General features: G+C 40.4%; 1 protein-coding gene across 2 annotated transcripts in view; it reads right to left on the reverse strand.

Moving 5' to 3' along the window:
• Positions 1–1,113: 1,113 nt before the first annotated feature.
• lpgat1 (lysophosphatidylglycerol acyltransferase 1) overlaps positions 1,114–24,137 on the reverse strand; it is a 65,137-nt gene continuing 42,113 nt past the window's right edge. The window contains exons 6-9 of one of the 2 annotated variants that reach the window (XR_003274601.1): positions 22,113–22,239; positions 5,179–5,285; positions 2,647–2,856; positions 1,114–2,330 (exon numbers count right to left, since the gene is read on the reverse strand). Coding sequence is in view for 1 of the 2 variants with exons in the window: in XM_026193997.1 (XP_026049782.1) it covers positions 2,705–2,856; positions 5,179–5,285; positions 22,113–22,239 (386 nt within the window). In the remaining variant the exon portion in view is untranslated. Of the gene's footprint in view, positions 2,857–5,178; positions 5,286–22,112; positions 22,240–24,137 lie in introns of both variants that reach the window. The other variant, XM_026193997.1, reaches the window with a different exon arrangement.

Consider the following 24,137-nt stretch of genomic DNA (forward strand, 5'->3'; position numbering starts at 1 on the left):
CGTGTCATGCACCTTGTTGAAGCCATGAATAAAAGCAAAAAGGGCTCTAACCCAATACGACTTGTTTTTTTTTTTTTGGTTTTTTTTTAAGAGTGCAAGAATACATTGACGAGAAGCACACCGTTAGGATCTTTATGTTTTATTCCAGCACAAGTTTGTTTGTGTTGTAAAATGGCTGTGTAGCTAGGAATTAAAGGAGAAGTACAAAATGGAAAATTACAGACAGTTCTAGTATAATTTGTTTAAATCCCTATTGTGTTTATGTCCTAAAACCACATCTAGGAAAACATGATTTCCCTGCCTTCTTTGGAAACATGGTCAACAAATTGAAAAAAGAGGGGGAAAAAAAAGATTTTAAAAAAATGCTTCAGTTTAAGTCACGCTCACAATGGAGGGGAATCTGAAAGGGTCAAAGGATGAAACACCATTACAGCCTGATTTTACATGTTTTCACCTACCTAACTAGCCAGGTAGCCCTTTTTTTTTTTGCATTTCACACATTTTTTTATTTTTATTTTTTATTTAAATCAACAGTGGCACAGAGGGAGGGCAGCAGCTACTAGAAATGCACCTTTTGGGCATTTTTTTTACAACAATAATAATCACTGCTCCTCAATCATTTTCATATTAAAGCAGGCTAAGCAAAACCACAACATGAGTACATTCGAGAGAGAACATCTGCATCTTCGCAGGGGCCCTGGTGGAGTTTCCCCCTCAGAGATTTCTCCCTCACTGGACCAGTTTTACCTGGACACCCCAAAATCTTTCCTCACAGCAACGTTTGTCGAGCGTTTAAAGCGAGGGAACAGCATTATTCAGAGGACTGTGGTCAACCAGAACATCTGGTAAGGCGTTAATAGTTTTTCCCGCAAAACTGGGACCGTGTGTCGCTTTTCACATGGACCTACAGCAGCTATAACCTCACAGAAACGGATCACACGTCAACTTCCTGGTCAAAACAATACGGGATAACACTGATAAGTGAAGAGGGGGAGGGGATAAAATCCTTGCTTTCTTCCTATTTTTTAAAAAAAACATTCATATCTTGAAATAAATTGTTTTGAAATGTTCACGAACCAAAAAGAAACAAAGAAAAGAGACAGGCTTCAGTCATTTCACACATTTCCTCAGCTTTGTTATATACAAGATTTAAACATACTGGGACATAAGGACAGAGCAGTTCAAGTAATTTAAAAAGAAACTAAAAATTTGAAACCGCAGCCACACTCTGACAACACAGAGCAATACAACTTGAATCATATATCAACAATGGTTGGATGGGGGTGTGGGGGGGGAAATAAAGACGACCACACACTCACTTAGGCAGGTTATGCTGTAAATTTACAGTAATGATGACACCTATAGTTCTGTAAGCCAAAATTTCTATTGTAGAATGCATTAGGGTATCTTTCTATAAAAATCATGTTTATTTTCCGTGTCTTTTTCCCCACCTCGACAACAATAAGCATATGGCTTAAATATTTGTAAAACTACGTAGTCCGATGGGGGAACAGTGTCTCTGCCTTCTCAGTCTTGCTGAAGCGATCCTCTGCTGTATCGGTATTTATTTTGGAAAGCAGAGAAAGTAGGGTTACTTTTTTCAAATCCAAAATCTTGCCAGTACTTTTCTTTTTGTTTCATTTGAAATAAGTGTTACATCAAATCTCACCAAGGGAGGGAAAAAAAGAAAAAGAAAATCCAATCCCTTAATCAAGCGCCACATTATAGCCATCGTCCCTTTTAGCGTTTTCAGTCAAGCCACCAGTGTAAACATGATCCCCCCGTTTCTCAGCAAACTCACGGACACGGAAAAAAAGAGTCCAGACAAGAGAGAAAAAACAAAGAACACTTTAGAAAAAGAAAAGAAAAGAAAAAAAAAAGACATCAACAACAAATACAGTGGCCGTTGTTGTGAAGATATGCGGGCTAAGGGAGGAGAAAAAAAAGAAGAAAACACCGACAGCTACCGTTCAGGAGGTTTTCCTGGAACAGGGAGCAGTTAGGGCAGTATGGATCCTTAGTGCAATGACAGTCAGAGGAGCGGCCGGCTGCTCGGCCTCAGCGTTCGTACGGCCGCTCGCTCTGCAAAATGTAGCCAGCTGACTCATCAGCGGACCGAAAGATGTCCGGTGGGCTTCGTCGACTCTCGCCAGAAGGAAGAATAAGGGCAGACATGATGCTTCTGGTCACACATATTCCTGCACACGCATTCGCATCCATTCACACTTTACTCTGTAAAACTACTGCGGCGAAAGCCTGGGAGGGGGGAGAGGGGGGAAGAGTCCAGTCCAGAGCATCTTCTGGAGGAGTCCTGAGCCTCATATCGTTACCTTTGAAACAAAAGTCATGTACGTGTGAGTGTCTACATGTATGAGGACGTGTAAACATCAAAATGTGGGTCGTGACAAGTGAGATTATTCTGCTAGGCCGCCTCTCTCGTGTGTGTGTGTGTGGGGTGTTAGGGTTGTGTTAAAGTTAGTTAACTATGCCTGTAACCAGTTTCATATTGTATGGGGTTTGTGTGTAATCTGCGTGTTTTTGTACTTTGTCTTCATATGTTTTCCTGTCAAGTCTCGCCTCTGAAAATTGTACATTCATCCATCGTATGGGGGGAGGGGGGTTATGTATGACACTTGGGCCACACACCATCCAATCCTGAGGCTCTCCCAGTGGTCCAATAAAGACTCCCGTCTCATCAGCGCACTCAGAATAAACAGCAGTAGATGTACTGGAGGACGCTGTACCACATGTAGCCTGAGGCGAAAGCAAACGACTGGATCAGGCACAGCCACACTGGGTCGAGGGTCATCTGCCGGGAAACCGCCTCCTTCTGTCCTTCTGGAGGAGGGAATGATCCTGTTGGGGGACGAATAAATGCAGACTCATCACCAGGATGCTCTTATGTGCTTTCTCTTGGGTTTTGTGCTTATTTGGTTATGATAACTTGTAACTACCAACAGAGGTTCAGGCAAAGCACCCCCTATTTTGGTCATAAGTCTGGGTGCTCCTGGTAACTTATTTACTTACTTGTTGTTCCTAGGCTATTGAAAAGTAGAATGGGGGGCTGCAGAAGGCTGCAGGGAGTTTTTCCTTCCCACAGTTGCCAAGTGCTAGCTAATAGTTTTACTAGTCAACTAATTAGCATAAAAGTAGGGGAAAAAACTGAGTAATAAACTGTAGGCAAAAGTCAGTGAAGCAACTTTCATGTACGAAACACTAGGAAGGCAAACTTTGTGTTTATATTTAAGAGAATTTGAAAGAGTCAATAACATGCTTCACTAATGAAACTGTATTTTAAATGTTACCTAGTGCATTGTGAATAACATTGCTAGTTAGTTTTTGCCACCAAGTTGGAAAATACATGTTGTCCCTAGCGACAGATGGGTGCCAGGCGGTCGCTGACTGGTCTATAGACCTGTGTGCTTATTCACTTGCCCCAACATCTAGTGTCTAGCTGACTAGTGACAAACATCCCCAATATAGAGTAAAAACATTAAGATTTATTTTGAAATTTCTACCAGTAAGCAGCTCATCAGCCTCATTACTTTATAGATGAATCTGGTAACAGGTTTGCATTTTCCATCAGTGTGGCAATGTCAGGTAATATTTCCATTGACAGATGAAGGTACCTTATATTGATTCTTACTGCACCTGTTGTGTAAGGTTGCACAGTTAAGACATTTTCACATAAACATTGGACAATTTCAGAGGGGATTAGGATGGAATATTTTTTTTAAGGGAATTGCTTGTACACTGCTGGAAAAGTCGGTGCTTTTGGTGAGGAAGTAGGATGGATAAATTGTGCAGAAGAAGATGCCCACCAAATGCACCAGGTACCTCGCCTACACTGCTGGAGTCCAACATTATAGAGATTTTGTATGCGAGAGCATGTCTCGGTTTTTCTACAAAATATAGAAATGCTGCTGTAGTACATGACAAATGTGTCAGCACGATTGTTTGGGCTTAAATTTAAAGAAATAAAAGTGCAAAATTGCAGAAAAGGTTCTAGCAGCTTATTGGCCAGACTGCTCTGTAGTTATGAAACAAAAGGTTTTGTTAATTTAAATAAATAAATAATAAAAAAAAAAAAATCAGCATTTTCTGTGAATTAACGGATTCATTTATTACCGTGAACCCATAATAAAAATGAACATTTCTATAGAAGTTAGTAAAAAACACATTAAGTTTTATGTAATGTATATGTTTATAATGTCCAAACTTTATGCCCTCCTTCACATTTTCCAAAGTGAAGACATTGCTAGGTCGATTTTGGCCCGTGGTCCTCATGTTTGACACCATCGGTATAAAAGATGGACAGCTACAGTGACATCACAGACAGACCTCTGAAATCCCTTTCTGACATCTTGCAATAATCTTTTTTGGCTTTGTCACTTTGGTATCCTCAAACTGCATTTGATGCAAGCGGGCGGATCGGACTGTGAAAGTGCACCCTCATTGATTACCAACTCATCAATTTTAGATATATGCTGGATAATTATCTCTTCTAACTTTAAGAACGACCAAATTTTACAAAATGGACTCGATATTTTATCCAGCATGACCCAATAAGGGTGACTGACACTGAAATTCATTAGTAAAATGTATATAGTGGTTCACTATCCCATATATTTTAGTAGGACAAGAAGTCTTTTTGCAACCACACACATCGCCAACTGGTGGCTTTTAAAATGAATGCAGGTTCAATGCAAATGAACATTGGCTTCACTTTTCAGAGCCTGAAACTAGCTCCAACTTTTTGCCTGTTTTAACTGTGTTAAGCTAGGCTGCTGCACACTATTCACTGTTAGACTGAGTATAGTTAACTCAAACTGTGCTCTTGTTATTAGGAGCACTTTTGTCATCTATTTCTGGCTTGTGCACGCTCAGGGAACAAATGTGAAGTGCTCAGGCAAGTGTATTTAACATTCAACTGCACAGGTTCTCCATTCTTGATCAATACTATCAGCATCATCCACTTTACACCCTGACATTTAGAGCAGGGTAAAGGAGAAAGCAGCATAGCCTCAAACCACAGCAAAGCGCAGTAAAGACAGAATATTTAGCTGAAATGAGACCACTGCCAATAAATTGAAGTCATAGCAGTGGTATTGGATAAAGCTGAACCAGTTCATCCCTAGTACCATAGTTCTTCAGTTTGATTTTACCACAGTAACATACCTGTGTCGTAGAAATGGGCCAGTAGATCTTCTTTCTCCACAAACCTCTGATATAGCCAGTCAGTCAGGGCCTCAGCCTCCACAGGAACCTCTTTTATCGGGTACATCCTGAGGAGAGAAAGAAGAAAAAAAAAAAAAAAGAGCCGGGCAGTCAGGGAGAGACAAAGATGAAACACAGCAAAGGGTTTCTGGAGTCTCACTCAGCAAAAATTGTCTGGATTGATCTGTCGTGCAAGCTGCAGTCCAAAATCCCAGGGAGTCAGCTGTGGACCCTGCACAGCAGTCCATTTCAACCTGGCGTCTATTACAGCAGCCTGTGTTTGCTGTAGCTTCAGCTTGTTTGGGGGACTCATTAGCTGGCCAGCTCATCAGAGTGTCACAGAGAGACAGAAGTGCTGAGGGAGCCCCCGACAGCAGACAGACCACTCACTGAGCTCGCTCAAAAGTGAGTGGGAGGAGAAAGTCAGATTTTCTCTCTGTCCCTTTTTTCCCCTCAAACTGACAAAGTTAGATCAGTGCAGCTCTCAACAAACATAGAAGCTACATTTGTAAGTCACAGAGAAGCCACACTATTAAATCCTGGAAATTCAGCTTCCAACTCATCTATAGCCATACAGAGGAACTAGTAAAGCTGCAAACTGCAGTTACTTTTTAATCATCTGGTAGTTTCTTCATTTATAACTTTGCATATAGATGCTAGGGACTTATAGTTACGGTGCCAGCATTTGTTACCCGCCAGGCCTCGGCCTGAGGTCCTTAGGTATTGACAAAAAGGTGATCGAGCATTTATTTATTTATTTTAGACTACGGAGCGTTACACGGTTATATTCCTCATGTACTTGCACTTGAGTCTTGTACAGCTAATTTCAAAATTCACATTCTAATGCTTTATTATGTTTAAATGTGTCTGCATGACGCACTTTATGCTTCTTTTGATAAATGCTTTTAATTTTATGATCATGTAAAACAAAGAAAACAGCCATTTCTCACATTAGGAGAGCAGAGTCTGGTAGAGATTTGATACATTTTTGCTTTGAAATGACTCAAATCACTGTGAATCACTTGTGCTTTATGAGATGTTTTCAGTGGTCATGAATATTTATATTCAAGCATTCCCTTCGTAAAACTTCGCGTAGTGGTTCTCAGACTTTCACTGGCACCCTCCCCCTCACTCGCTCACTCACAATAAGAAGGATCCAAGTTGAATGTTAGCAAAACAAAAAGTTCATCTTGTAAGATCAGCAAAGCCTTCGATATATTGCTTACACATCATTTTGAATTCAAACTGAAAGTAACTGTTTCTGTACCTCAAAAACTGACTTGATGAAGGTATGATAGGAAAAGTGTCTGAAGAATAAAGATGTACTAAAGAAGACCTGAATGGATCTGGACTAAAACTAATTAAAACCTCCCTGTAAGTGTTTAAGCAGCTCTTAAACACTCTAAAAACGTGACAACCTAGAAGACGAAGAAAACTAGAAAATATTCCCATTTAAGAAGACATCACAAAAAAAATAAATAAATAATAATAATTGTATTTTTCGTTAATAAATTCATCACTTCTAGATGGCTCAAACTCAATTTTGGATGAGAAATCTGTGTCTGAACAAACTGAATGACTGATTTGGTGGCTGACGTTGCACAAACTGTAGGTGGCTGATAAAAACGGTCACTGTTAAACAGCATAAAAAGTGCCGATGAAATCTCGTCTCTAGCCAGAAGGGGTCTCCAACAGGCTGCACTCCCACACAGCCTGCCTCTGGTCACCTTCAAATAGAGGTTACAGTCTCCTCCCTTAGACAAAGCATTTCCTCTGCGCTCAATATTCCTGACCGGATAATGTTTGCAGTAAAAGTACATCCGCGCCATTGAGAAAAGCATCTTACGAAAGGAATAGCAAGTAACGAGTATGATGCTAAAACGATCATTTAAGATGTGACCTGTGGGTTCATCGTTTAAATGTAACTGAAGAGAAGAGGCACGTTTCTAAAAGGCCTGCTGCAGACATGATTGCCATGACGATTACCTGTGCAACTAAATGAATCAGTATTCACATGAGGCTCTGAATACAATTATAAATATTAAAGAAACAATGAAAAATGACGAGTAATAGCCTGGATAATGTTTAATCTATTAGTTATCAAGCCAAAAGGAATCAATTAGTTGCCCCCAGTTGGATGAATTTATTAAAATCAACCAAGCAAAACAAGAAATAAGGGATTGAATTGATAAAATAATCTTTACTTGCAGACTTACTCAACAAAATGAATAAGAAGATACTCTAAATGAAATTATGACTTTTTAATAACCAGAGCAAACAGTCACATGAAACCTTCCATTTCCAAGTTTAAAATGTTGAAATTTTTTTTAATTTGAAACAAATGCTTATCACAGAGCATTTTTTGTCTCTTTTTTAATGTAATGGGTTAAAAAGGCTCAGTGTAAAGGGACTGATGCAAAGATGGAGAGTCGCTGCAGTAAAGACTTGATCTTTGAACTGAAACCGTCAGTATGACCAAATGAGGGAAAGGCTCGGCCTGCTTGCCCCACAAACGAGGAGGACAGGAGCTGGTGATTGTGCACAAGCTCCCTCGTCTGGTTTATATACTTCAAGCGCATGTCTATAGACACTCCTGCTCATTATCCAGCAGTTCACGGTGTGGGTGTTGCTCTGAACAAGATCCTGTCTAAGCAGACCAACTTTTATGTCCCTGCCAGCAAGAAACGCCTGTTAAAATTCAAGTTAAAGCTGACTCAAGTCAACCACTTTCATCCGTTAAAGGCTCTAACAGAGCTGAACTTTTGAAGATAAAACAGCTTTTGACCAACAGCTACATTGGGCCCCCTGAACGGCTCAGCCTGCCCAGAACTGCTGTGGAAACCTGATCGGGTGATTAGAGGCCAAAGCAAGACGTTCCTCGAAGCTTCTTCTCCTGTGTTTGCAGGTATCAGGTCTCCTCCTTGTTACTGATGTGTCATAGGAGCCAACAGCACTGAGGCTTTGTCTGAGCACTAAGAAAAGAGAAACTAAGAGACTGAACGCAATAGGAACATTATTATCTTTTAATAACAGTACAGAAATCAAGCGAGTTACCACCATAACAACAAAAGCCACTAAGTGCTTCTAGTTTAGTTTATGGTTGGCCATTTTTGACTTTGGGTGCATAAATAGCGTCTATTAAAAGCACAAATCTTCAGATAATTGACTGCCTTTTTGCAGTAATGATCATCAATGTGGCATCATTAAATAAAAGCGAATGAATTAATTAATTTATGATTTGCAAAGCCATGCAAGGCTTGAGAGTCTTTCACACCTGCTCCACTATAGGATGCCTTTGAAGGGCTCTCATGCTCCAAAATGTAAACCAATAGTGCTGTAACTGTGGCAGAGGGAAACAAAAACCGACTCGGGCCACTTATCAAGAGGGTTGGAACGTTTAGGGCGTTGGGTAGCAGGTGGCTGCCACAGTGGTTTCCTGCAGCTGAAATATTCATGCACAAATCAGGATCTTGTTGGTGTTCAGAGCAGCTGCAGGAGCTGAGGTTGAAGGCGGTGATGCTGGTTCGGGCCCACAAACAAAAACCCCCACCAAAAAACAAAAAAAAAAAAACAAAAAACAAAACCCAACACGCATAGATAGAACACACTCGCCCGTATCAGCTGCTTTCTCTGCTTTATCAGCCTGGTTTGTTTGGCGAACAATGGCCATAACCACATCTGCAGAAGTGGCTCCAGATAAACCACTGACAAACCAAATCACTCAGTTTATGGGATGTTCACTGGTTTCATTTCCTGCTCAGAAACCAACTGACGCTTAATTCGCATCTCACACCAGCTGCAAGAATATTTTCTAATTACAGCTCTAAGTAACCATCATGATCATTTATCTTTCAGGTTAAGCGGCTTTTTCTTTCTCCAACAGTACAGTGGCACAGTGGGTAGCACCATCACCTCAGACCAAGAAGGTCTTTGGCTCCCACACAAACGCAAAGCAGGAGATGAAGCATCGCCAAATATGTTTCCAAACCATCTTCATTCTAAGCCAAAGACTAAAAAATATGGTGAAGCAAATATTCCCTTTGGCTTCACCTGCACAAGTGCATAATTGGTTTTCCCTGCGTCAGGAGCAGGCGCTGGGCTCTCCAAATCACGGACAAACAGAATTCCACATTCTTGATTTTTAGTTCACAAACACTTCTTATAACGACTCCTTGTAAAGCAAAGGGGGGTCTAGCAAAAAAAGTTTGGGAACCACTGGCCTAACCTGAGGCTTCAAAGCAGGACTTCAGAAAACGGGGGATTTGCTACTAGTAACCTGATCTGACAACATTATTCTCCCTGACAGATACAAAACCAATAATAATAATAATAATAATAATAAAAAATTATTTTTTAAAAAGGTGAAATGAGGTCAAAATAGACCTGGGTACCCCGCCCACTTAAAGTTGTGGGGAAATACTAGAAACAACTTTATACGTCTTTCAGAAAATGTCCTCTAAAAGTGAACATTTAAAAACCTCTAAACTATCCATGCACAGTATGCAGCATTTGTCTATACTCTAAATCCATCTTTACAGAGTATTTAAGAAAAATATGAAGGATTATATGTCCTATTGCATCTGCACAAGTTACTATGACATAATTATTGGCTGCCTTCACTTTAAATCTCTTAAAATTTCTTTCTGGTGTCACTACACACAAACAAAGCTCTGCTGGATGTATGTATAAGGATATCACTCCAAACACCTTTTTTTTTTTCTTTCATTTTTAATAGCTGGTAAATTAGCAAGAATCCAAGAGCATGTGACACTGAAAAATATAAATATCTAAAAGTTAAGGATTTAAATTTTAGGTAAGAAGAAATTTTTAGGTTAGCGATGAGGGCCACGACTCTGCTGGCTGCTGATGTTTTAAAGTTGTGAACATCATCATGGTCTCACTCACAGGAAACAAATAGACCGGTCAATCAGTGCATCGCTGCACCTACGGGTCGCATCATTACAGTGGCTGCCGGAGGACGAGCCGAGCGCTCTCTAACAATGCTCCGCTGCGTTTGCAGTGGTGTGAAAAATGAAACGCTGCTCTGCTGTGCCAATGTTGTGCTGAGAGAGAAACAGAGTATGGTGGTGTTTGTATCTGCTGTGTGCATAGTTTCAGCACCACGTGTTACAGCGTACAACAACGGTGGCGGCGGAAGCAAAGAACCGGCGGTGATGTGTTGGCGCGGGGCCACGGCTGCGCTCTCATTTCCACCCTAACCCACTTGGCACCGACTCGCTTGTTAACCTGAAACTCTGGCGAACGGACAGACAGCTGGGGGAGAGCAGCAGTTTCTCCTGTCAATAACCTTCAACGTCAGGCTTTTACAGTGTGCTGACCTGCGCTACGGGCAGCAGAGGACATAGATCCTCACTGACATGTGATGTACAAACTACTGCAGTCATTTTCAGGACTTCGGTGAATAAATGACCAATTTTAATAGCATAATTTTCTTGGATTGATGTGCACGTGTTTATTCACCAGGAAAACAAATCAGGGTAATAAACAGAGTAAATAAGAAGCTTTAAGGCCTTCATATTTACAGTCTTGATTGAGTCATTTAGCTTCTGTACAGCTCTTATTCTTGAGATACTGTTTCCACTCTGAACCGGCGTAGGAAGCTAATTAAATTTGGACAGTGGCTGTAAAAGCCTGTCCACTCGACAAGACTCTTTGGAGCGAAGCCAGTCATTGTTTGGGGACTCTATAAGGTCCTAAATCTCCGGCTGTGAAATCTCGGGAAATAAAGACTATGTCTGGGAGATCTGCACTTGGACACAATGGTGCAGAAGGTGAATATTAAGATTACTGGCCAGCGTAGCTCAGGGACAAAAAGAGAAAAAAAGCCTCCTGTTCCTCTTCCTGTATCTTTCTCATATAGATAAATGTTTTCAACAGCATGCAAAAAACCTGCCGCCTCTGATTTCAAACTATCAGTCTTCCTGAAGAGTGAAGGTACACTGCACAAGATGAAACAACAACAAGTGTTTTATTTCTACTATGCTACAACAACACACCACAACAGCGGTCATGTGATTTCCTCGAGGTCAGTGCCAATCCCAAAGCAAACCACACGCATGCTCTCTGAGAATCCTAAGGGTCGCTGCTTGTGAAACACCAAGAAGCCCTTATCTGCAATCAGAGAGAAGTTGAGGGATGGTAGGAGTGTGCTCGTTAATTGCTCCATTTAGTCTTTAATCTGCTTCCTCTCCGTCTCAAGACTGTCTGTACTGGAGGAAATGGTTTGATGCTGGCATCAAGAGGCACGACCAAAACAGATATAAAAAGACCACAGGCAGAGGGAGGAATGGTACTTTTCCCTTCACATATAAAACTAGGGCTGCTCAATTAATCGAATTTTAATCACGATTACGATCTGGGCTTTCAACGATCATTAAAAATGACTGAGCCGATTATTAGCCCCTCCCTCATTTATCCGCGACACCTTAAAGGTCGGTCCGTGAAAATATTGTCGGGCATAAACCGGTCCGTGGCGCAAAAAAGGTTGGAGACCGCTGATTAAGAGGACCCGAGGGAAGCTCGGAAAGCTAAGCAGAAGTTATTTGGAGAGGAAAGTGACTGCCGTTGGTTGAAAAGAGAGGTAAAAAAAACTTCAGTGGTGTTGCACACTATTTTATATTATTTTTTAAAGTCATTATTCAATACGTTGTTATTGTTAACCCTTTAAAGCTGGTCAGAGCAGCATGCTCCGTTTTGTGTAACTATTTTTAAATCCCTGTAGAACCTGAACCGGGTAAGCTAGCGCAATATTTTTTTTTTTGCATATGAAACCAGAGGAGTTGTACTTACATCTTATGCCATCAGCTTGTCCTCGGTCACGGTTTCCTTCCACATAAAGCTTTGCAAAAACTGCATAAAAAGCGCTTGCAGGAACAAAAACATAATATTCCAGAAACACGCTTTGCCGATCCGATCAGCTGTTCCTAACACTTCCCACAGTGAAACCGACATCAACGCGAACTATCGCATGTCCGCCATTTCCTGCCCGAAACCGGAAGTGATGTCATTTTCGTGGAAAATGTAGTTTTTTACTTGTAGGAGCTTAAAAGCCTATACTGGTGTTTTTATAAGTCATGTTTGACTTTTCTGAATAGTTTCTGTGATGCTTAGAACTCGTATTGCACTGCTGGAAATAGTTTATTTTGATGCACCTGCTGTTTTCTTTGCAAATTTGCATCATAGGATTGTTTTTTCGTTTTTCCTGCAGTATATAAAAATTGTGTATCTCCAAAATAAAACTATGAAGACACTCAAAATAAATTTCCTGTTGTTGTAAACTATTTTTTGCAACTTTTTTGTATTTAAAGTTTTGAGGGATAAACCTCTTAAATTTCTCCAAGTAGAAATATATGTAAAAAAAACAAAACAAAAACGATTTTCAATTTTTTTGTAGTTTATTGCACTTTTTTGCAATTAATGTAGTTACTATGGACTTAATGTATACATATTATTAAAATATGGGCTATAACAGTTGTATAGCAACTTGAAATGCTCCCAAAAATGGCACTACAACATGTAAAAAAAATAATATAAGCTCTGGCGGACTTGGTTCTATAGTAGGTCGTAAGGGTTAAATAAATATCGTCAAATAATCGAGATCTCAATTTCAGTGAAAATAATCGTGATTATCATTTTTGCCATAATCGAGCAGCCCTATATAAAACTAATTCACAATACTTTTAACTCAGTTCAATTCAGTTGAGCTTTATTCATATAGCACCAAATCATAACGACAGTCGCCTCGAGGCACTTTAAACTGTACGGTAAAGACCCTACAATAATACAACAATCAGACGACCTATGAACAAACCCTTGGTCACAGTAGGATGGAAAAACTCTCTTTTAACAGGAAGAGACCTCTGGCAGAGCCAGGCTCAGAGAGGGGCAGCAATGTGCCACGACTGACCACTTATTTTGTAAAGTTGTTTTCCGATTCAGTACACAAAGACGCACCACGTCTTCAGTATCAAGCCTCAGTAGCAGCATGATTTCCCCATAGCAGCTGAAACTGTATGAACAGAAACATCAACTTGAGGCCCAAATTTTTATTTCCTTAACCCAAGCATGTTAAACAGTTACCAACAAACACTCATGTTTTTGCCTCAACTTTGATCTTTTGCATCCACGTGGCAAGATCAAAGTTTCACCTTGTTAAAGTGACCACACACACCCCCCCTCGACAGACTACTGCTCTTGTCTTGCAGAGATTAAGGGCCATCAGGGGAGCATCGACCTGTTATCACTGCAGAGGTTAAGAGTAAGGGCATTAAAACCACTGTCAAACGTAGACGTGGCACCAGTCCTGAACTAACTTAACGGTCACAACACAGATGTCAGAGCATCCTGTTATTTACGCGGATTCATAAAGGTCATTTTAACTAGGTCTCTCTCACACACACACACACACACACACACAAACACACACAAATACAGTAAAATAAAGCACTTAAGTTCCTTTAAGGTTTCCCAATATGAACTACTTCTGTAGTTCATATTATATACTGCATGACGTAGATATTCAGGTATCTGAGGTAAATGTAGGCCTTTTTAATCCACTACATTATTCACACATCAAAATATTCCCACCAACTGACAGAGCGACATGAAACACAAAAACTCTTATTTATAAAAAAAACATATAAAAAATAAAATAAAAATCTAAATGTGGCAATGCTCCAAGCTGCATATTTGCATCAGACACCTCAACTCTGTCTGTCAATAATGAGTGCTGATAAAATCCCAGTGTTTCCCTTTTCTAATTTTAAATTTACAATACTTAAAACTCACTGGATTTAATTTCATTTAAAGCTTCAAAAAAAAGGCCGGGAAGTGAAGAAGGGTTAATAGAAACTGGCTGGAAAGAGGGGAAAAAAAATAAAAACAAAAAACCCCTCGCCACCTCTCTAATCTCAGAGGTACATTCTTCTTCATGAGATGAAAGCAGCTAGTCCAGTGCAGCCTGAAGCACAATTATCAATGTTCATACAGCAGTGGTGACGTCTCAATTTTGCACAATGACAAACCAGTCAAGTAATATTGCGTGTCTAATCACTGGTAACAGAACAACTTTCAGCCAAAAACATGAGAAGCACTGGTGAGAAGCTGATACGCATGAAGAAGAAGAGAAGCTTTAGATGTTAACAAATGCAGGACTTTTCCATTGAGGCACTGCTAATTCTACCGAAATATCTGACTACTCTGCTAATGAGCCTCTGGACGAGGGTTCACTATCGAGTGGAGCAAACACGGGTGGGGGATGCTTCCTTTAATGGGTTTCTATAGCAACACCAGCCCTTTGAAGACCCTAAGCTTTAGGAAATAAAACTATGCCTTCTACTCCTGTTTTTTTTTTTTTTTTTTTATTGCAACATGCAATCTATAATCACAAAAACACTCATACTGTTACAGGTAAGACACATGAGACGTACTGATCCTGAGAGTAATGTTGGGACATTGATTAGCACACAGCGTGTATGTAGGGCTGGACGATATGACCCAAAATCCATATCTCGATATTTTTTAGCTGGATGGTGATATAAGATATATATCTCGATATTTTTTTTTTAAGCCATAAAGTAAGAACAAAAAGAGAGTTCTTAGTCAAAGCTGTGTCCCAGATGTCACACAGGCACTTTTATTAACATACAGCACAGATGTACATGAAAAATTACTCAAAATTAAATTATGAGCATTCATTAAATAATCATGCTCCATAAATAAAAGAAAACAATGTTGTTTTTGTGCTAAACAAAGAGCTCACAATTGTGCAGTCAAAATGTAAACTAAAAGACGCTGAGCGTAATAACAAAGACAGACAGATTTCACAGCTGCTCTGTTCCCAACTTGTACTGTGTGACTGACAGCCTGGAGTTTGAAATCCGCTTCATAACCACATCTCTTACAGGTGCCATTTATGGTCCTTATACACACACAATACGGTAATATTACGTTGAAGCACAGTACGTATCACTCCGCGAAGCTCCTCGGTAGCCGTAATGCGCTGACAATCCATCAAGCGGTGCAGCTCCGTAGCTTACCAAAGTCGTACTCAAACATTTTTGACAGATTGCTGAGCGCCGTGTACCACATAAAATCGGTTTGCGGCCATCAAGCACAACCAGAATTCATACATAAGGCGCGCTGTCAACTTTTGAGAAAATGAAAGGATTTTAGGGTTAGCGCGGTTAGCTCGTTAGCATGTTTAGCTCGTTAACACGTTAACGCCGTCCAGCCCCACGCATGGGGCGATGCGCAGTAACTCGTTAACGGAGATTTGCCGTGTCCATCTTGTCGCTGCCTGCACGTGAAGCGATGGGGGAGGAGGGGGAGTTGTCTTCAATGAAGGCGAGGCGGAGTAACGTTGCGTCAAGACAAAAGTGGACGAAAGAGAGGCAAACCTGCGGCTATATAGTTATAACGTAACATAGACTATATCGATATAAAGGATATTGTCACATCTTATATCTCGTATAAAAATATATCGATATGTTTTAAAAACTCGATATATCGCCCAGCTCTACATGTATGTACTATGTAAGGGCTCAGAGAGGGGAATGTGTTATATATTTTAACAAAGCTATATGTGCAGTTTGCAAGCTCAACACTTCTATGTGAGTCTGGAAAGCCAGGTGTGTGGCTCAAAAGCACCCATGTGATGACCAGGCAGACTCCAGAATCCGTAAATCATGTCACCTTTCAGATATTTTCTAAACAGCAGCTTTCAGAAATGTACACAGCAGCAAAAAAAAAAAAAAAAAAAAGGAGGACAAGGTACATTTAGAAAGAAGGATTTCACCATATTTAACACCCACCGCTGCCCTCGTTCGGCCTCTGTACACCCACCTAGCTCTTCCATCTGCCATTCACAGAGAGCTTATGATGCCGCAATCTGGGAGGCTGAGATTATACGGAGAGAGGGCAGGAGACACAGCGAGGGAGGGTGGAGTTGAGGGATGAGGACTGGAATAGTGAAGCAGAGGTGTTCAACATGGATCCATCTACATCATTACCCAAAATTCAGCTGCCCGTTGTGTAGCTGAAGCTCAGAGGGTAGCCAGCACCTTTGGAGCCCCCTTAAAGCGATAACACGGGAGGAAGACAGCAGCTTATAATGAAGCTCAGTTAACACAGAAACAGTCAGGCTGAAGCAGTTAACTGCAGGATCCCCGACGCATCAACACGACCTGCCTTCTGTAACCGCTGGACCTGAATGCACCCAAACTACAGCAAACATCTAGCTGACATACATATCTCGCGCTTAGAAAGCTGGAAATAACTAGAGGAAAACTAAAAATACCCAGCATCTCAAAAAGAGAGACAAACAACAAACCATTTTTATGCTGCTGTGGTATTGAGTTAATGGGTTTTTTGCTTGTGGGATGGGGGTGTATGCAAAAAAAACATAACACGACCCGCTAAATGGGTGAAATCACTCTTTTACTAAGCTGAGTGGACAGTCAGAAATCTCTCTCTCAAACAGTCTCCCTGCTGAATCATGATAATCCTACAGATGACTTTCAACTTGGTGTCACAGCCGCTTACTCTGTATGTGATGTCTATGGATCATCTTTTGGGATAAAATGAGCAATTCACAAGGCAGCATAATAGCACAGCAACGGTGGGCAACTAATTTTCCCAAAGGGGGCCACATTAGAAACTGTGGAAGGCCGCACCATACAACGAACTCAAGTCTGTTCAGTATTAATGTTATAAACTACTACTGGTAAGAGTAGATGGTACAATTATAAACATGATGCGGCTTTGCTAGCAGAGGTTCAGATGCCCCTTCCGGCTCTGCATCAGTCAAGCTCTTGTAATGATGATTCAAATTATAAGCCTTAAACTCAGCAATCAGCTATCCACAAACAAAACACACAGCTTCACCACTGACTTCTGCATTACTGTTTGTTTTCTTAATTTAAGTTGACATCTTTCAGGGCTAGCAAACATCTTATGAATGTTGTTTCCAAGGCATTTACAGTGAAGGTGCATTCACTTGCACGCATCTACATACGTACGTTTAAAAAACACCAGTTGCCTTGGAAATAAACATTGCTAAAGTTGTATTGTTATTTCATACAAAACTTATCATCACCCCAGGTGTTAACTAGGTGTGCAACGATACACAAAATTCACGGTTCGGTTTGATACTTTGGTGTCACGGTTCGATGTTTTTTCGATACAAAAAAAGGAACCCCATTGTGTTAACTACTAGCTCCATTGAGTAAGCATTAAGTAAACTACATTTCTTCATTTATTTTAGTTCAACTGTACTACTAGCTTTGATTTTGACTATCCTTGTTAAAATATGACTCAAGGTGTTTAGTGTTATGGAGGGAAAATACTCATCAGTCCATGTAATCCCTCTAGAATCATGCATCCTGAGTATCAAGTGGAGATGGGCTTATTTCCAGCACCATATTTTGTTTTTGTACTCTGAATCATGCAAAGCTACCATCAAAGTTTAAAAATAATCCTTTTATATCTTATACTTGGACTTGGCGCAGCTCTTCTGAGTTTTGTGCCCAAGATGACCATTTTAGGGATATCTGCTCTCAGTGGAATATTCCAGAGCCAAGAATTACAAAAAATAAAAACTGCCTGAAAAACGGCAATCTTTCACGGCATTCCTTATTCTGAATTATTTGTAGCCATGACAGTGATTAAATGCTACTCTCACAATAAAAATTCCCCTTAACTGACCCAGCAGAAACACCGCTGTAGGGTAGCACTTGTCCACCCGCGTCTCCTATTCGCATCACCAAAGTGCATCGCATTGCTCACTCCCCTACAGCGCTCCCTTGATCAGCAAGGAGATTAATCCTCTTGTTGACTCTGCACCTGTACCAGCATGGGTCTAAGTTGTCTATGATCAGCACTGTCTGCACGGCATGGAACTGAGTGCGCACGCTTGTAACAACTGTAGTCGGGTGGCTTCTTGTCCATCCCCTGGCTGCAGAGATGCTGACAGAACAGGGGAAGCTGATTGTATCGATGGCTGATTAGAGAGTCTCGGAGGTGGGGAAGAGAATCCAGCATCCCCTCTAATTACAGAGCTGATGAATTCTTAGTCGCAGACAAAGTGAGCAGAGGGGCCTCTCTAGAGAGGGGGCGATGGGCCAGGGTTCATAAATCAACCTCTATCACACCAAGGTGTAGACACACACCTGAGCTGTTTGAGGAAGTTGTTCAAGGCAACATTTAGGCTCACTGTGACTTCTACCTGATGACTACTGCTTTGATGCCTGGATACATCTTTTCTGATCTACCCTAGGGGATTATATTCATCTTGAACACAGTCTACAGAAAATCTAATCCTGGCCCACCTTCACTTTATCCTCAAGTGGATAGAAAAGCAATAGAGAGGAGAATCTGAAGGGCAAAGAGAGCAGGACAACGTGGAGTGACACCTGCATTTGCTTTTCATACGAAGAGGAATATTCTTAAGATGGCAGCCATATACTGTAGCTTATTTCTACATTTTGTTTTTCCAGATGTATTTTTTAAACACCCGGACATCGGATCCTGATTTTCTCAATATTTCACATATACTAAAGCCTATCATAGACAGGTACTGGCACATGTTTACTCCAAAGGGGGCAGTCGTTAAAGAGCAAACATATAAAGTCTGATCTGTTTTTTGTTTGTTTTTATGCTGCTAGATAAGGTTCAGCCAGAAGCCAAATCAGACAGGTATGAAGGGTGAAAACTGAAGGCATCTTTTAATTCTTTAATGTCAGAATTTTACAGCAGTGGTTGAACCTGCCTCGCAAGGGAAAACTACTTCCGCTAATCCCAAGAATATTTAAAATTCATGAGACACATCCACAGTAGTATTAAACCCAATGTCCACACTAGTGGGGGTTTTAGGAACCCTAAAACTGAGACTTTTTAAAAAAAAAAAAAAAATGCTGCTGACCCAGTTTCAGCTATAATTTGAATTATAATTTAGTCTCAAAAGGGCAGAACTGGGGACTTTTGGAAACTATGAAGCACACACCCACATTCATTTCCTGATTAGATCTTATCAGTCACACAAATTAAGCCAAAACATTATTATATCAAGGCTCACATACCATCTGTGAATTCATCCCACTTGTGTGTGCTGCTTTTCCATAATGATCCCATAATGCTGCTCATACTGCACTAATGTGTCACCATATTTGCTTTGCAATGATTCCCAACGTTAACAGGTTTCCTGCCAACATGACTGCCTTTGCATATAGGCTCCACTTAAGGTCCAAGCAAAGTAATCACTAGTCTTGTACTCATTGCTCTTCTTCCTGTTTTGTCTAAGCAACCAACCTCCTGCTTCCTGTTTACATTGGCAGAGCATGTCCAGTGAATACTAATGCTCAGTGTCCTATGTCTACAGGTGTGTATTAGGATGGCCAGACTATTCCTGACACTTTGCTAAAATATTATCTCACTAATATTACAATATTAACATTTGCTAAAGGCATCACTATTAGCATACTGTGAGGTAAAAACGGAAAGGCAAAGTTGGGTTGGTGCAGCTGCAGCTGCTTTGTTGCTGCTGAAGAAAAGAGTAAATCGAAGTTTATAGTCACCACATTGGTGGTTGCGTGTGCCACCTTGTAATTTCGCCACAGCCCTGTAACCATTTATCCTGTCGCTTGAGGTGCAGCAGACTCCCTGCAGTCTTCTCCTGATTGATGAGTGCCACCTCTCAGAAAAAACGCTTACGCATCAGCAGCGGCACAGAAGCAGATAAAGTCTAAACAGAAACCAAAGAGACTGCTTTTGTCTCTCTCACATCTTTTTCCAGAACCTCTCACCTTTTCTGCAGTATTCCCCCCCTCCCTGTAATTTGACAATCTCTGAGCTTCTGTACTAAAATGACATTTAAGTGGCAATAAAGACCAACTCGATCGCACACTCGTGCCTCCAACTAAGACATGTTTTCCAATTTACAACCAGAACGACGTAGTACTTCATCCAGCTCACAATTCATCACATTTCACAGGTTATTGCACATTAAATTACAAATTTAACCTCGAGCACAATTTGGGCGAAGATCCATCAGGTGGCAATTGTGTGCAAGTTTCATTTGTGCATTGTGGACAGGTCGACTCCTTGATGTGGTTTAAGCTGAGCCATCTTTCATCAGGATGAGCTCAAAATTGAAATGTGAACAACCAGTCGAAAAGACGCACAAGTGGTATGTGTACCAGTAGCTGTGATGTCACTTTTGGTGCATACTGCACTTCTTTAAAGTGAGAACAGTGAGCATAATTCGGTGTAAAAAGACACCAAAGAGTTGATTTCCTATCTTTAGTAGGAAAAGAAATCAGCACAAGCCATCTGCCAATCCAAACAGAGTTGAACATACATATGCAACCAGCTTAAGTTCATTATTATCTGTACGATGGCTGGACCCTCCCTCAAAAAAAAAAAAAAAAAAAAAGGAAAAAAGAGAAAGAAATAAACCTCTCAAAACACTTGCTTGACATAAATTTATGTGGGAGTCGGGACTAAAATAAGAGCACCAGCTACAACACAAAGAATGATGAGAAGTAAAGAACGAAGGGTCAAGAATGTGACAGTAAAGAGCAAAACATGCTCAGCTGCCAATGCTACATCAAAGCTATGCAAGCACCTGCAAAGACCATGCTAGCAGCGAGGCCTCAGGTTCAGAGTGATGATAAAGGGCAGCATCTGACCCAAACCAGACAGGCAGGCTGACTTCCATCAGGCAGCAAATGCAAACATGAACAGGTGTACATTAGCACCTGTACTTGTTTCTACAGTGGAAACACTGACAACAGTTTTCTTTACTAAATTGGGGATTTGCATGATGTGTGTGCATATAAAAAGTTAATGTACACGATTGCAACTGTTAATTCTGAAGGTGCTAATACAGAATAATACAAAAGTAATACAAAGGTGGTGCAACAAACTACTTTCTACAGGGAGTAAATACGTAATACTCTTTACCCAAAGTGAAGAGTAAAGAGTATTACAAAATACACAACTTACAATACACACAAAAAAACAACGTGAAATTCAGTGCTCTCAAATTTACAATCACAAGTGGATGGATAACAGCTGAACAGGTACAACTGGATCTGAATGCTAACATTCTTCTGGCTGTTAGTTTTAAGGTTTTATTTTTTAAAGTTTCCTAACCCTTTCACACTTTAAAAACAAAACAACACAAAAAAAACCTCAAACAGAAATGTGAACAGCAGCCTGATGAGATAAATCAGCAAATTTAATAGCTTTAGGGAAATAAATAAAAATCCCTGAACATCTTAAGATAGACATTAAATGTCTGATACCAGTGCATTTATAGCTTAAGTGACTTGATTTCAAGCTTATTTTTATTTTGTTAAAAAAGAAAAAACAACAACTTTTGTTTGCTGGGAAGACATAAGGAGGCGGCCTATGTGAACTGAATGACAGAACTGACCTTAAATAATGACCTGAAAACACAACAAGCACAGTAACACTGTGGCTGATCAACTCTCTCTGCCGACACAGACGTAACTTTGTATTTATTTTAGTGTTAATATGCGTATTAGGATTTTTATAACTGCACTGGCAGAAGGGAGACTGACAAAATAGTGTAACAACTGTGCGGTGTGCATATGACAACAGCACTTCAATTAACAACTAACATGTTCAAGATTCAGCAACATGGGCCTCTCCCTACATTGCGCTGTCTGATTTTGTGATGTAATGTGATTTTCATGCGACAAAGTCTTTGCTGCACGCGTGCTGCAAAGTACATTTGCATTGTGGTTCTGTTTTCTCTCCTGTGAATGTGACAGATTAGTTTACTGTTCCCTGCATCTCATGTGAAAATGCTAAAAGTAAATGGAGAGTTTAACGATCCAACATTTAATTCTTACCTGTAATGTACATGTGTGACTGTAGGAGGCCTGTAGCCAAAGATCCAGGTCTGGATGTCCATCGGTCTTGCTTTGGGGTACGCTATGGTCATGTCTATAACCCACTGCAAGCCTTTACGTTTATTAGCTGCCAGGGAAGAAACACAAACGCAGAAAGTGAGAAGAACTGGATAAAATCAGTCATCCAAAAACGTTCACTGACACTTCAATAGCTGAGATCATCCTGATTTTTCCGCTTTAAGACCGTATCTGTAATCAGAAGGTTTCCTAAATAAAATACCAAAGCATGCAAATTAGGGCTGGTTACCTGCCAAAAAGACTGGTGGAGTACCAGCTGAAGTCCCTGTTTGACAGAACTTGGCTGGCAGCTATGTTTGTGAGTCATAGCAAAGGAAACATTTTCACCTCTACAGCTAATCTTTCATAACATGTTTTTCTATCAGCGAACTCTTACTGTTGTTGTTACTTTTAGTTTTAATGGAAAAGGCAAGAGGAAAAAAAATAGACGGGAAAGCGGGGGACGACAGATGGGGGAGGGAATGCCAGACATGCGATTAAATCTGGGAGTCAGCTGCAGGGTGCATGTGGGTGAGTATTTAGTTGCATTAAGCAGGGTCAAGTCTGTGCTCACCTGCTCATAATCACAAAGACAATAAAATAAATTAAGTGATGTGTGTAAGGCCAATTTGTCGAACCTACACTCAACTTCCTGCTTCTTGTTATTACAGGTTTGGATATGACTCTAACATTACAGCGATGTGAAGCCTTCCACCCTGTGTTCCTTCTAGGGAAAAAAAAAAAAAAAAAAAAAAAAAGCAGAGAGAGCAAAACACAAGCCAGTCTCAACATGTCCTCAACCTGCTTCTTCCATCACTACACAACGAAGAAGTTGAAAACAACAACTGACACAGGGAATCAAATTAAGTTAACGGGACTGCAAAACATAAGATGATGGTGTGAAAAAGTGCTTTCCCTTAAGCTAATACTCGGAACAGGCTTGTCAAATGTAAAACAGAGGAGACCAGCAGTCTGAGCTGTAAAGCAAAGCTGACGTGGAGCAGTGCAGCATATTTGACTGCTAAGGTCGCAGTCCTGTCTGCTGTTACTGTGCAGCAAGCACTTCCCCCTCAGAACACACTGGCGTCTTTATGGGAAGTAAATATGCCGTGTCACAAACTGGAGCTAAATTTTACAGATGACTGACTACAGCAGTTAGAAAAAAGGGAAATAATGCAAACTAGTTATAAATGATGGGAACAAAATGCAGAGAAAAGCAGGGAAAGGGAGTTAAAAAGAGCAGCAGAGACGTTATCAAGTGGAGTACAGACAGTTACACTTCACGTGTTGCTCTTGTTTAGATGACCTGTCAGGTCAGTACAAATCAATAAGGTTATGTTGACAGGAACAGGTTATGTTGACCCGTTACTCTAGATATGTTGGCAAATTCTACAAACTAAATTGCCAAAAGGTAGGCATTTAAAATTTAAACATCTATGTTTAATTTTCCTTGTGAACTGCAAAAAGTTTAATTATCACACAGCAAAAGTTTAGCTGCCCCCAGAGACAATCAAGCCAGTGTTTAGCCCTCCTCAACTGTTAAATATAGGGGTGCATTAGTTTGGGCTTGTGTTGCAGGCAAAGGCTCGGGAAGCATTTCACTGCTAAAAGGGAAAAAAAATGGATTTAATAAAATACCAGCAAAAATCTGATATGATGAAAAAACAAAACAAAAACATCACAGTGTCCAAAAGTTTAACTGCTCCTGTTGTTCGGGTGTGAGAAGTATGAATGATCAGCACAAAGTGGTAAAACACTAACAGGATTGAATGGGTTACCCAGATAAAAGGCATCCAGATATGCTTCAGTTTCAGTAACAGTCATTCAAATGATGTGTACCATGTAAACTGTAAAATGAAATAAAGGTCTTTTTAAAAAAATAATAAAAAAAATAATAATAATAAATGCAATTTTACAATGGTATTTCTACTGCCACTGAGGCTTGGCAGAGTAAAGACCATTATAAAC

This window comes from Astatotilapia calliptera, chromosome 15 (genome assembly GCF_900246225.1).
Source record: "Astatotilapia calliptera chromosome 15, fAstCal1.2, whole genome shotgun sequence".
In the NCBI taxonomy this organism is placed as follows: Eukaryota; Metazoa; Chordata; class Actinopteri; order Cichliformes; family Cichlidae; genus Astatotilapia; species Astatotilapia calliptera.